Source organism: Brachyhypopomus gauderio, chromosome 3, assembly GCF_052324685.1.
Source record: "Brachyhypopomus gauderio isolate BG-103 chromosome 3, BGAUD_0.2, whole genome shotgun sequence".
Taxonomy (NCBI): domain Eukaryota; kingdom Metazoa; phylum Chordata; class Actinopteri; order Gymnotiformes; family Hypopomidae; genus Brachyhypopomus; species Brachyhypopomus gauderio.
Window position 1 is genome coordinate 9,373,720 of NC_135213.1, and position 13,342 is coordinate 9,387,061.

The 13,342-nt window shown below is 42.4% G+C and overlaps 1 protein-coding gene across 1 annotated transcript; it reads left to right on the forward strand.

The window, feature by feature from the left end:
- The first annotated feature begins 2,699 nt into the window (after positions 1-2,699).
- pmp22b (peripheral myelin protein 22b) lies at positions 2,700-11,559 on the forward strand. The gene is made up of 5 exons (XM_076999358.1): positions 2,700-2,912; positions 3,482-3,573; positions 3,730-3,823; positions 7,344-7,484; positions 9,253-11,559. Exons 2-5 carry the CDS (start codon positions 3,496-3,498, stop codon positions 9,411-9,413), a joined length of 474 nt encoding a protein of 157 aa, XP_076855473.1. The 5' UTR covers positions 2,700-2,912; positions 3,482-3,495; the 3' UTR covers positions 9,414-11,559.
- The last annotated feature ends 1,783 nt before the right edge of the window (positions 11,560-13,342 follow it).

Consider the following 13,342-nt stretch of genomic DNA (forward strand, 5'->3'; position numbering starts at 1 on the left):
CCTGAACGCCAGGGCTTTGTCACGGTCACTTCAGCATGGTGACCTGTCCGTTCTTAGCCAACAGGTTGGGGTGTTAAGCAGTTCTGCTGAGGGTGTGTAGTTTCAATCTGAACATGCTATTGTGATTTACAGGACTGAAGGGGGTGCAAGAGAAGGTAGACCATTGTCATTTTCCGTTCTTTTCGTGGATACCAAAACAAACCAGACTTGATACACTAATGTGAGTGAGTATAACACACACACACACACACACACACACACACACACACACACACACACACAAACAAGAGCTCTCAGACTGCTAGATTGCCCACTGGCCTCTCCTCTAACACAGGCATATATGGCGTTGCTATGGCAGCAGTAGTCCTGCTCTACCCCCTGTCCTAAACCAAATAGCTGTGCTTGCTGTGACTGGACACACGCCACATGTCTTCGCTGGGTTAACAGCTTTATTAGTGAGCATGATTATCTCAAATGCGTTTTAGTGCAAACTGTTTTGTAGTTGCATGATTTGATCATTTACTGATATAATTTAATTTTAGGCTCATGGTCCAGGAATGTGGGGAACGCTAAGACTCTTCCACATGTGTGTGAAGATCCACAGGGCCACGACCCGGCCCGGCCCGAATAGGGCCAGCCCAGTGCATGGTCTCGTTTGCTCTAGCTCATGGGATCTTGCTCACAAAGAGCTTAATAATTTGCTGATGACATAAAGAGTGTGACTGAAACACTAAAAACACTGTGATGTGAATGTGTGGATGTGCACTGGAAGGGGACCCTGACCTGACCCTGACCCTGACCTTGACCCTGACCTGACCCTGGAGACTCCTCAATGCAGTGTGCTCTTCAGGAAACATGGACAGCATCTGGTTTGCTGTTTTTATTGTTGTAAATGTGCTTCAGGCAACAGTTACTACTCTCAGCCTACCCCCCATACACACAGAGAGACCTAACTGTCAATGGACACACACACACACACACACACACACACACACACACACACACACACACACACACACACACGCACACAGACAGAGACCTGCTGTTCCCTGTGGGCGCACACACACACACACACACACACACACACACACACACACACACACACACACACACACACTTGCTGCTCAATGCACACACAGACCTGACCCTCCATGCACAGCACAGGACACAGTCCATGTTAATAATATTTATTGCAAGCATATGTCCAATTGTCTATTAGTAAATATCACCTTGGTTTGGAAATGAGTTCTTCACAATATGCACTGCTTTTTCATCTTGCTTTATGATAATGTGAGTCTGTGCCTGTAAAATTAATATTTTAGCACTGAGTACTCTTAGGCATTTCAAGGTAGCCTGTACTCTTACTGACTGTGATTTATGGTAATGTCCAAGACCTTCCACATAAACACTGTGCCATTACGAAGACATGCAGAGATGCCAGTGGTCAGTAAGTGATGGTCCAGTGTGCACTGAGCATGCTTTACTTTGCAAAAATATCTTACTTAAGAATTTGTGGATTTATAATTTAGAATGTGCAGAGTTCTGCAGCTGCTAGAGCGTAACGTATATGGGAACAAACGTGTTTGAATTTGTGTAGAATTGAGAATCATTATTATGTGAACCAATGACATGTGCAGCATCTTCCAGCTCTGTGTCATTCCCACGTCCTGTTTGCAACTAACCAATGGGCTCCAATCACCTACACTACAGAGTAAACAGTGACTCTTGCATCATGAGTCTGGGAGGTGTGGCCATCCACCTGATTGTGTCCTGGGCTCATTAGAATATTTGTTTTGTTTTGAAAAGCCTACTGTATAGTACAAAATGACTCTATAAATCACAGATCATTCAGGACTCGCTTACTTGTACAAGGTATGTGAATAACAGCCATAGTGTATCTTGAGTCAAATCAGTAAAGCTTGACTATGTTCTTCAGGAAAAAAACTGTTGATAGATGTTTGCAATAGACCAAAGGTCCTGGCACTCCTATCTGCTGTAGAAATGTCTTTTCTGGATCTTACATGCTCTCTCTCTCTCTCTCTCTCTCTCTCTCTCTTTCTCCCTCTCCCTCTCTCTCCATTATTGTATATATCTCTTCTTATTGACTTCCTTATTCCTTAAACAAAGACATCAAGGCTCAGTCTTCCTAGCAGAGGAGTTCTGCACATTCCAGAAGAATCTCTCAGTCAGAATCATGGACACACACACCACTATACCACACACACGAATGCACACATCATGAGTCACTGGTATTTGAGGGATGCCCTCCCATCAAATCATATTTGTATGTCTCATTCCCTAGACAACCACGGCATTAAAAGCTTTGTTAAGAGACCCGAGGTCTGGATCAAGGAACGAACCTCTATTTACCACTGTGTAATATGTGAATATGTTATTATTATGGTTATGACGTTTTCTACACGTGTCATATTCGTTCGTGATCACGAACAAAAAGTTTTTTTTCCATGGTAGACTCAAAACAGGCCTAACAATTCCATTATCTTCATATAAAATGTATTCCAAATTAAATAAAGGGGAACAGATAAAATTCCTCATCTGTAATTGTTTCCGTTTTGGTAACCATGAGAACCAGCTCCGTTCCATGACAGAGTGCGCAAACACGAAGGCTCGTGACTAATACCCAGCGGTTTTCCTGCGCTATTACGCACCGCGCGTCTCGTGGATATATCGGGAACCTCGCCGTGAGTGCGGGGCGCGCCCTGACGTAGCGGCGCTAAAAGGGCGTTGTCCCTCCATAACGGAACTCTTTAAAACTGCAGCGCTACATTTTAAACCATTCTAGTCTCTGCCTGTCGGACTTGGGAGTACGCTGTAACCTGTTGTGGGTGCTGCTGCCGCTGCGTTTGCAAGGTTTCATCAGTTTTTCGGGAATTACTTTAACTTCGCCTCCAGTAAGTTGAACTTTTATTGCGATTTGATGCTTCAAATATATCTGGATTTGAACAGAACTCAAATCCCACTGAAGACAGTTATTCGCAGGGAATGTGTGTCGCGTGTTTACGCATCCACACCACGCCTTTCTGATAGTAAAATGAAATGTAATTCCTGGTTTTAGTAAGGTTTAATAGACTAATGACATTAGAGGCTTGTACGGTACAGACATGCGGTCGAGATTCGTACGCACACTGCAACACGTCTCTGATAAAAACAAGGAGTGGAAGTTTACTTTTCCCTTATCTATCAATAAAGATATACATATCATATTCGTAATAGACACGGGGTTTGTTTAGCTTCAGAACAAAAGTGAAAACAAAACACACATATCATTTTGTAAATATGTAAATATATATATATTTTGTATATATATATAACGTGGGTATTTCAGCCAGTGGTAAAGACAAGAGGGGCGTTGTGTGTGGAGCAGGTACGACACACCCAGCCCGCCTCTGTCAACCCAGTGCGTGAACGCAGCAGGCCAAACGAAGTTGTTAGTAAATACTCTGTGGTTATACTTTTACAGACCCTCGAGAAAACATGCTGATTCTTCTTTGTGGAATCGTTTTTCTGCATGTCGCGGTCCTAGCACTACTCTTCGTGTCAACTATTGTCAGTGTGAGTATTTTTTTAACTATATGATTAAATGTTTTAGATATGTTTTTAGTATTGGGACACGTTTCTAATGATGGTGTTTTAAATTGAAAAGACATAAGTGCGCAGCGATCCACAGCGTGTTGTAAAACACTATAATGTATTTTCGTGTTTGCACAGGCTTGGACCGTTAGCCCCACGAGTAGCTCGGACCTTTGGTATAACTGCTCCACAACCAATGGGGCGTACAGCTGCCAGCCCGGTAGCACCGGAGGTAAGACACTTCTTACTGACGTCTCTATCATCGTGGTACTGCTGCGTTGCATCTTGAAAATTATTATGCACGGATGTTTTATTCACGACATTTCACAAAACCGATTGGCATGGGTTGCATGGCCTTACAGAAACCTCAATGGTTATAAGGTACGGTTGGTTTAGAGCTTGAGCCGGTGTAATTCCGACAAAGCCTGTCTGTTACCACGTCCTGTGGTAGGCGTGCCCCGTGCGCGCCCATGTTTCTATACTGCCATCTAGGGGTGCGAATGCAGCGGTGCGATTTGAGTGGAAGGCGATCCCAACGTCGGCGACTCGTCTCTCCAGTATAAATAGTCGCCGATCCATGGCCGAGCTCAGAACCCTTGTTTGGGAGTGGAAGTCGCAGGCTCGAACGATGGCACTGGGGTGCAGGGTGGGGCATGACACAAATATTTAAAGCAGCTCAAATATAGTCAGCCGTGTGTGCGTGTGCGTGCGTTTATGTGCGTGTGTGTGGTGTAAGAGATCCTAATTCTACACCGTAGTGAACATAGCTGAGCATCACACCCACAGATCATATTTAGATAGCATCATTGGTAAGATGATTTACAACAACAACAACAAAAAAAGACGACACATGGGTAGTCACTAGTACACACACACACACACACACACACACACACACACACACACACACACACACACACACACACACACACACACACACACACACACACACAAGTGATATACAAGAAAGTGATATTAATGACGGTGGTTACAAGTGCAGAATTATCATTCTTAATGTAGTCATTTAGGCTCTTAATTTATCTCATTAAAATCATGTCATAGAACATATTTCCAAATGCAGTCACCAGTAAAATCAGGTCATATTAGAAGATCTAAACCTCCAAAAGCATGTGACTCTGCACACAAGCAGTGCTAGTGTCTGCTAATGTCGTTCTGCTTGAGGATTTGTGCACATTGTAGGGAAGTGGACACACTTTCCTGGCTGTCTTGGCATGATTTAATTGCTTCAGTATGAGCAAGGTTTTTCACTATGTGTGTGTGTGTGTGTGTTGATGTTATTGGTAATGAGGCAGAATCAGAATTTTTATAGTTGTGTGTGTGTGTGTGTGTTTGGTAATGAGGTAGAACCACCTTACACTGTGCTGTGTTTTGTGTGTGTGTGAGGGGGGGGCAGTATTGTTTGGTCATGACACCAAGCCAGAACTTTCCTGGCTCACTGGTCCCATGGGCAGGAGAAAACTGGTCCTCACAGGTCACATGACCAGATCACATGACCAGGTCACGTGGAGCCTTTTAAAGGCATAAGCACATAAATCCTCTAAGTGCATTAACTTCCTTCATTAGGAATTCCGGTATCAACATTGTTAATTCAGTGATAAGTGGGCCTCTGATAGGATTTCCACTGCCATGTTTCATGGAGTGCCCTTGTATCACTGCAGCACTTTAAATGGTGCATTTAATAGTTTTATTTACTTGGCGTGGTTTGTGAATGATGACCAGCAGCTGGTAGCCAAGCTCAAACTCAATCTCAAGTGTTTAAGGAATCTACCACAGGCACACACTGCTATGTAAGGGTTAGGGTTAGGGTTAGGGGTATAGTTAGGGTTAGGTAACCACTATTTGCCCTCTGGGATCTCTCTCTCTCTCTAATATAATATACTATATATTAGTATGCCTAGAGTATATATATATATATATTCATTATATGACTGTATGATGAATATTGTAGTTACATTTTAACAGTGGTGGTATAATATAAAATGTCACCAAAATGTTTCCAATAAACTTCTATTATTAACCCAGTAAAAATAGTGAAAGATTAAGCCAAATGATTATAATTAATCAGATTTTCCCCCCATCTTTTAAATTTTTAGTTCCTACAAAATTCTGAGAGTTTCGGCTGTGTATTTTATACAAAGGTTTGAGATTAGTGTCATAAATATTTAAATAAATGTTGTTATTGTGCTACATTACTCTAGTGCTCCTCTGACTCCAATGGGCGCAGCAGGGGGCTCTCACTCAGCAGGGGGCTTTGTTGCTTGTGCACTGTGTCCCAGTATCTAACTAGAAAGTAAACCATTTGGCATTAGCACAGGTGATGGAGACTTGGTGTCCAAAAAGAAAGTACACAACATTTCAAGGAGAGAGAGAGAGAGAGAGAGAGAGAGAGAGAGAGAGAGAGAGAGAGAGAGAGAGAGAGAGAGAGAGAGAGAGAGAGAGAGAGAGAGATGAAACCTGAGGCTACATGAATTACCCTTAGACAATAAATAGACATGCTGGAAGGACTTAAAACACTCACACCACCACAGAATTGGACGGATTCGTACTATGTTTCCTTGGGTGGAGAGCAAACACATTGACACTTTGGTTCTCATCAAGAAACCTGGGAGGACATTTTGGAAGTGCCTTATCTAAAAAATAAACATTTTATCCATCATGTGCATGATCTACCTTAATGGGTGTTCTTACACATGTTTTCCTTAATCCTAAAATTAAGCACTATGGAATTTTATAGTTCTGAATTTAACCCAGGCTGAAACTGCTGATGTGAGCAGAACGTTTGTAATAGTTTACATGTTTGAGGCTAACATGAAACAGCCTCAAATATTACTGTTACTAATTAATGTGAAAGTTGTGAACGGCAGCTATCTTAGCTCTGTTGAGGCCCAAAACAGACTCGATAAGACTGTTGGGAGTGTACCGTAAATGTCTGTCTAAGGTCAGTATGCTAACTTTCCCAGCCACTGCCATAGAACCTTGTATTGAGGTCAGATTGTTTAGCTATTGTCTCCGTTCTCTCGTCTCATCTAGTCTCGTCTCATCTTGGCTCGTCTTCATCCGGTGACTCAGTCATAAGGTGTAATGTCAAAACAAAAATGCATTTCAGGAATCCAGGAAACGCTAATGAAAATCTGTTTCCACACCCAGGCCAAGCACTTGGTGTAAACTGCACTGTGCGTCTAAGGCAGGATACTTTACAACAAGAACTGGCTAAACACACAGCTCTTAAAACCATCAAGCACAGGTAGCAGGAAGAGGCCTTGTTTACATTCCTCTGGCTGAAGGACGAGCAGAGAATCGATACTTGAAGAAGCGCTCCGCTCTGCTGCTAAGTGTCGGGAGTGTTTTAGAACAGGATGCTCCCCCCCACCAGAGTGCCCTAATGGGTCTGGGCAGACTCGCTGGCTTCGGACTCCTTCATGTGTAGTAAACATGTCTCTAGCATGTCCATTGAATTTTTTAACAGATGCTTTTTCTGGATTTATTATTTTAATCTCAAGGTCACCTTATTGGATACATGTCACATTCTTTAAATATAATTTTTAAACAGTAACAGTAACATACTCAAACATAGTAGGCTACTGTGGCATGTAGTATAATGTTAGTCTCTGTATTCTTAATCTCTTTCATGCCACAAACATCTCTAAAGCTGTACAACACTCAGGCTCCATTTTGCGGGGGTTTGCTGCTATGACTGAATGCCCTAACAGTTCACATCTCTCTGTCTGCAGTGTGGATTCAAGCGGTCCAGGCGGTTATGATCCTGTCAATCATCTTCAGCTTCCTGTCCCTCATCCTGTTTTTCTGCCAGCTCTTCACCCTGCAGAAAGGAGGCCGTTTCTTCCTCACCGGAGCCTTCCAGATCTTTGCCAGTGAGTGCTGTGTGTGTGTGTATGTGTGTGTGTGTGTGTGTGTGTGTGTGTGTGTGTGTGTGTGTGTGTGTGTGTGTGTGTGTGTGTGTGTGTGTGTGTGTGTGTGTGTGTGGGCTTGTTTGATGGCTGGGCTGTTGGCAGCTAGTCTAGTGTTGTTGCCCTGCCTGCAGTCAGCAGTTCTGGAGAGGCAGACGAGGGAGCAGACACTGCCACCTCTGACTAGCAGGGCGTCACGACTGAGGCCTGTATCACATCATGGCACAGTGCAGTGAGGAGGCGGGGTTTTCTCTGACAGTAGCATCACTGCACTGTGAAGAGGGGAGGCAGGGTGTAATCCGACTGTAACATGTGCTATTCAGCCTTTGTAACCTTTGTCAATTATGAAACAAAATCATTGTCTTTGTGTCAGATGTGACGTGGTAAGTCATCGTGAAGATGAGTCATGTCTGCTTCCTACTCAGGCCTCTTAGTTCTCATTTCTCTGCATCTATGGAAACACTGTGCCGCTTTTGCCCAATCAGAGGTCAGACCCTGTACCCACTTGTTCATCTGCACCTTACGGCTTCAAAACTTCTATAACATTCAGCTGAATTACAGACAAAGCTCCTGAAGCAATGTCTTCAGATTAAAGAAAACTATGTATAGATGTATAACTAGTCAAGGTGATCAGTTGCCAATGCTGTACTTACTTCAGCTATAACAGCAAGTGTCTGGAGATTAAGATCATATGAATCAGAACAGGAAGAATATGTAGTTGTTTTTTGGACATAAAAAACACAGCGTGAAAAAAAAAACACACAGCGTCACTGTTTGGGAGCGTTACGTGTTCTGGGAACAATACGGTGTGTGCTTGGCCTTGGGGAAGGCGTGCTGGAGGCCCTCATGATGGCGGTCATTAACAGGCTCTGAATGCCTGTCGGAGGTGGCCGGGCGCCGGGGAGCCTCTGGCATTGCCAGGTGCCCACCAGCTTGGCACCGGAAACAGAGCCCCTGACACAAGCTGAAATGTCACGGCAGGCCGGTGGGGGGGCGGCTCATGTGCCGCCCGACAGAGAACAATGTCCAAAAGTGCCTCGTCACGCCAGGACCTGCGGGTCAGCGACACATGCTGTTGGAACAGGTCGCTAGGATCACGGCTCTCTGGGATCAGATGGGGATGTTTTGGAAAGTTCAGTGTCAGCAGGTGGATGCTGGGACAGGATGAGGTGGGGGGGGGGGGTGCGGGTGAATTTATTCCTTCACGACTAACAGGAATTCTGTACCAATATATTCCAGTTCAGCCTTTAAAGTGAAACTTACAGGGATAACTGCAAACTAGATTGTCATATAATTACAGACACCAACATCTGTGTTGTGTTATTTGAAAGAGATTGTTTGGGTTAAATGTAGAGCTTTAAGGTATGTGTTTCACATACGATCAGCCTGTCCAGTTGACACGACGGATGTGCAAGCCTGAATGGGAAATTAGCAAATTGCTTCTGTTTGATTTTGTTTGTACACAGAAAGGCTGCATCTTTTTCCAAAGACAAAAAAGACAAGGAAAAGACTAAGAAGAAGAATCTGGCACTGATTTCCCCACTAAACTGATATTAGATATGGCGTCTGGTAAAAACTGATAGGAGTGCAGTATTGCCTAGTGGTGAGAAATGAAGGCCGGTGTTACGGATCAGACAGTTGAATTAGATCAGTGTTACGGATTAGACTGATGAATCATACCAATGTTACAGATCCGACAGATGAATCTTTGGCTTTCCCCTCATCTTTGCAGGTCTGTTCGTGATGAGTGGTGCCATCATCTATACGGTGATGAGTCCTGAGTGGGTTCACCCGAGCGAGTCTTTCGGTTTCACCTACATCCTGGCTTGGGTGGCGTTTCCTGTGGCGCTCATCAGCGGGCTAATCTATGTGATCTTGAGGAAACGGGAATGAAGTGGCGCCCCCTACCTGCTACCGTCAGAAGTCTAAGCTCTGAAGCTAAAATCCCACAGTGCAGCCACAGACAAGTTTAAACCGCCGATATCTTCCCTGCAGGGTGTTTTACAAAATCACAACCCTGAAAAGACATATAACAACGAATACTGTCATAATCTGAAGATGTATATAGTATCTATGGTTTAAAACCTATTTATAACACTTTTTACATATATGTACATAGTATTGTTCTGTTTGTTGACAAAGAACCTCTTAAGAGCTTTTTGTTTTGAGCTAATTAAGTGCCTAATAAGTGGGTTTGTCAGAGGTGAGTACATCATAGACCATATTGTGTGTACATGTTACTTTCCTTATACTGCCAAAAAGTAGCTATAAAGAGTTTAAAAGTATTTTAACCACAAAGCATGTATTAAGAATAGTAATAAGAAGAATGAGTGTCCTGAATAGAGATGCTTTAGTAGCGTAGAGAAGAGATTATGGGCTCTTACAGACTTATGCTTAGGTAAACAGAGTGGTTGGCTGTTTTCTGCTTCTAAGTGGATATTAATTTCATTTCTTTGTTTTTTCTTTTTATAATTATTTTTATTCATCAAAATGGTGCTATGTATTTACCATTCCTTTAGCCATTTAGCCTCGAAATGACTGTCCAGGAGGGACAGTTCTGTGCATCTGTCGATTAGCTTCTGTACATACAATACTTACCAAAAAGAGTCTCATTTTATAATAAAGATGTGTTTTAAATAAGAGATGACTTGGTTATTAGCTTAACAATCGGTTTTGAAGGACATTAAATAGGCGAGAGTTAGGCGATGTTTTATTGGGGGTTCTGAGGCTAATTTATTCACAATAGGATTTCTAGCTCATAATGCATTTGGTCAGTTTACTCTCTGATGGTTGTGTGGTCAATAAAGGAGCTGTGTGGGAGATGAGCGACCTCTACTGGCTCAGGTACTGTATCAGTCAGGCAGGCTTTAGTTTCCCAGCTGGCAGCAGGGTGGCATCACCTGGCCTATATGCTCACATGGATACCCCTGGCATTGTGTGTACTACATTAACCTGGGAGGAGTGTTTGAAAGTGCTGTCTTAAGCAGCTTAACCAACAGCACATACTGCAGTTCATAACAATCTCTGTGAAGTCTGTTGACTTACTAGAATGGTAGTGGCGGTGTGAATAGGCGAACAAACGCTGATTATATGTTCGTGGAAGTACAAACAAAAATCCACAAGTTTTGCATTTGTTGCAAAGTTCTGTTGATACTTGAAATGTGACGTGCTAACAATGTCTTGTGTCCTGAAATGCATCGTATCCACCTTGGAAGATTACAGCAGTGTTGTATAGGATATCATGTGGGTGTTTACCGCTACACTAGGTGTGATCAGGTGTGAATACAAAGGTCATTATCAGTGTAGACTATTGGCAAGGAGAACCAGACTGCAACAATACACACTAAAGAACTACAGTAAGTGATTATTAACAGAATGTGCTGCCTGACATCATGGTTAATATGTAACTAAAATGTTTGTGCATGTCTTAAACAATATTCTAATCAACATTAAGTGAGGATTGCAAATACATGATTGAAGACCAGGTATTTGTCCATTAAGAATCTTTAGGAATATTGATTGATTTAATCAGATTGTTTAGTAAAGATTTAATCTGTGTGTAAAGCACTTTGTAAGTCACTCTGGATAAGAGTGTCTGCTAAATGGCCTAAATGTAAATGTAAATCTGATTGTTTAGGAAAGATGAACAGCATATTCAAGCATCAAATACCTGGTCTACGTTTGTGCACATTTGGTCAGTGTTATTTCAATTTGCTTATATGTACTGATTTAAATTTTTAAAATAAATTTGACCTCCACACTTGCCAGACTTTCTGAATCAATGCATTTAAATATTATAGGTAGCCTAAGCAAAAAGAAAAACTTGAGTATTGTAAGCTTGTGCTGTAAGTGATAATTACTTCGTGGTGTTCCTTCCCAGATAGCCCACAGGAAGGAACTGTTCAGATGGTCAGAGGAGGAACCAAGCCCTCTTATGATGGCCAGTTTAGAAAATGTCTCTCTGTGTAACTCTGTTCATATGAATGCCACTGCTTGTGTATTTATTAAAATCTATTAAAGATTCTCTGGTTGTCAGAATCTTGTCTGTCTCAGCCTCTGCGTCGGAGCCAAGGTGGGGCAGATGGAAAATGAACAATGAGGTTTATGTTACTGTCTGAAGCTAGAAAACACCAGACTTAAAACACAAGTGTTGGTATCTTGAATCTAGATTAGGATGGTGCAGGAACACGTGTGGTGAATAATGGAATGGCACCATCTCGTGGTCAAATCCCAGTAGTACAATCTTCTGAAAAGGTTTTACAGTGTGTGAAACATGGCCCCTTGTGGTGAACATTTTCACATACTGACATGCAGTTAAGCGGAGACGTTCACGTTTAACATTTCTGTTTTAAAATCAAACAAAATAAATGAACAAACAAGAACATCAGGGAGAGAGGAATTAATGAATAATATACGGAACAAATTCAAATAAAAGACAAAGTGAAATTTTGCCCTTGTTTAGTCAGTAATATAATGTATCGATGAGCTTCTTATTTCAATAAACAGACACATTTACATTTAGATCAAACAAAAGAGAAAGAACAAATAAAAGTGCATAAGCCAATAAGGACAGGGAGGGTGAAAGCATTTATCTTATTAGTCTATTTCACAAAAGCCAGAGAAAAGAGCTTGTTTTAATATCACACTCCATTTCATCCTATTTAAGTGTTTATCACATCATTAGCTATAGACACATTAGTCTTAATCGAAGAGCACTGTTTGTGCCCAGTGAGGTCTTCCACAGCAGTTTGTGTATGTGTGTGTGTGTGTTGAGAGAGAGAGAGAGAGAGAGAGAGAGAGAGAGAGAGAGAGAGAGAGAGAGAGAGAGAGAGAGAGAAAGAGAGAGAAAGAGAGAGAGAGAATTTGTGCGTTCTTTGCCAAATATTTGCAATTCAAACATTATCTGAAAACAAGATCTGAGCTTCAGGTTTAACCATGTCTGGGTGACACACACACACACACACACACACACACAGACACACACACACACACACACACACATACACACACATACACACTCATGCAAATGTTTGAGTTAAACATATTAGTGGTGAATATTTCAGGATATCTGGGTGGAGGTGAACCCAATGGGGAGTATCTCTGTGAACCAGACAAACGACTCGTATTCACGCCCCTTATCTGATAATAGGGGTAATTAATGAATGTGACCTTTCTGATCCTCAAAACTGGAGTCTGTCTAGGGAGTTTGATGTGACCCTCCCCTCCCCAAACTTGATCTGTTAATAGCCTCCAAAAGCCTCTGAATATGTACATGAATGAACACACACACACACACACACACACGCACACACACACACACACACACACTCGTGCGCGCACACACACACACAAGCACGCACGCACGCACGCACGCACGCACGCACGCACACACGCACGCACACACGCACGCACGCACACACACACACACATTGAAGCATGTGTACCCAACACAAACTAGACTAGTTAGCTAGAGGAACTAAACTAAAACTGACATGACTTATGGAATTGCAGATCATGAATCACCATTAAATTTTTAAAAATAAAGATTAATGATTTTTAATTGAGGGTCAAATACTTCTGTCCCCTCTTTGTGGGTGATTACAAACCACAGCTAACCTTTCCTGTTAAAGAGAACCTATAAAGCCAAGAGTTTGCTGATGAGAGAGCTGAGGGGCCTCCTTCCCCAGAGAGAGATCACCTCATCTAGGCTCATGTGGAATCACCCTTCATCAACTGGATCACCGTAAACGTCAGCCAATCAGAGGGTCAGAAAAAAACGCAGATTTCATCACGGCTATACGTTTGTCCATACAAGATGTCAA

What these genes read in the sequence shown, in the direction of transcription:
- pmp22b (XM_076999358.1), top strand. Translation starts at nt 3,496, where the DNA reads ATGCTGATTCTTCTTTGTGGAATCGTTTTTCTGCATGTCGCGGTCCTA. An exon ending in CCAGCCCGGTAGCACCGGAG is followed by an intron (nt 3,824 to 7,343) that starts GTAAGACACTTC and finishes CTCTGTCTGCAG; the next exon opens with TGTGGATTCAAGCGGTCCAG. An exon ending in AGCCTTCCAGATCTTTGCCA is followed by an intron (nt 7,485 to 9,252) that starts GTGAGTGCTGTG and finishes TCATCTTTGCAG; the next exon opens with GTCTGTTCGTGATGAGTGGT.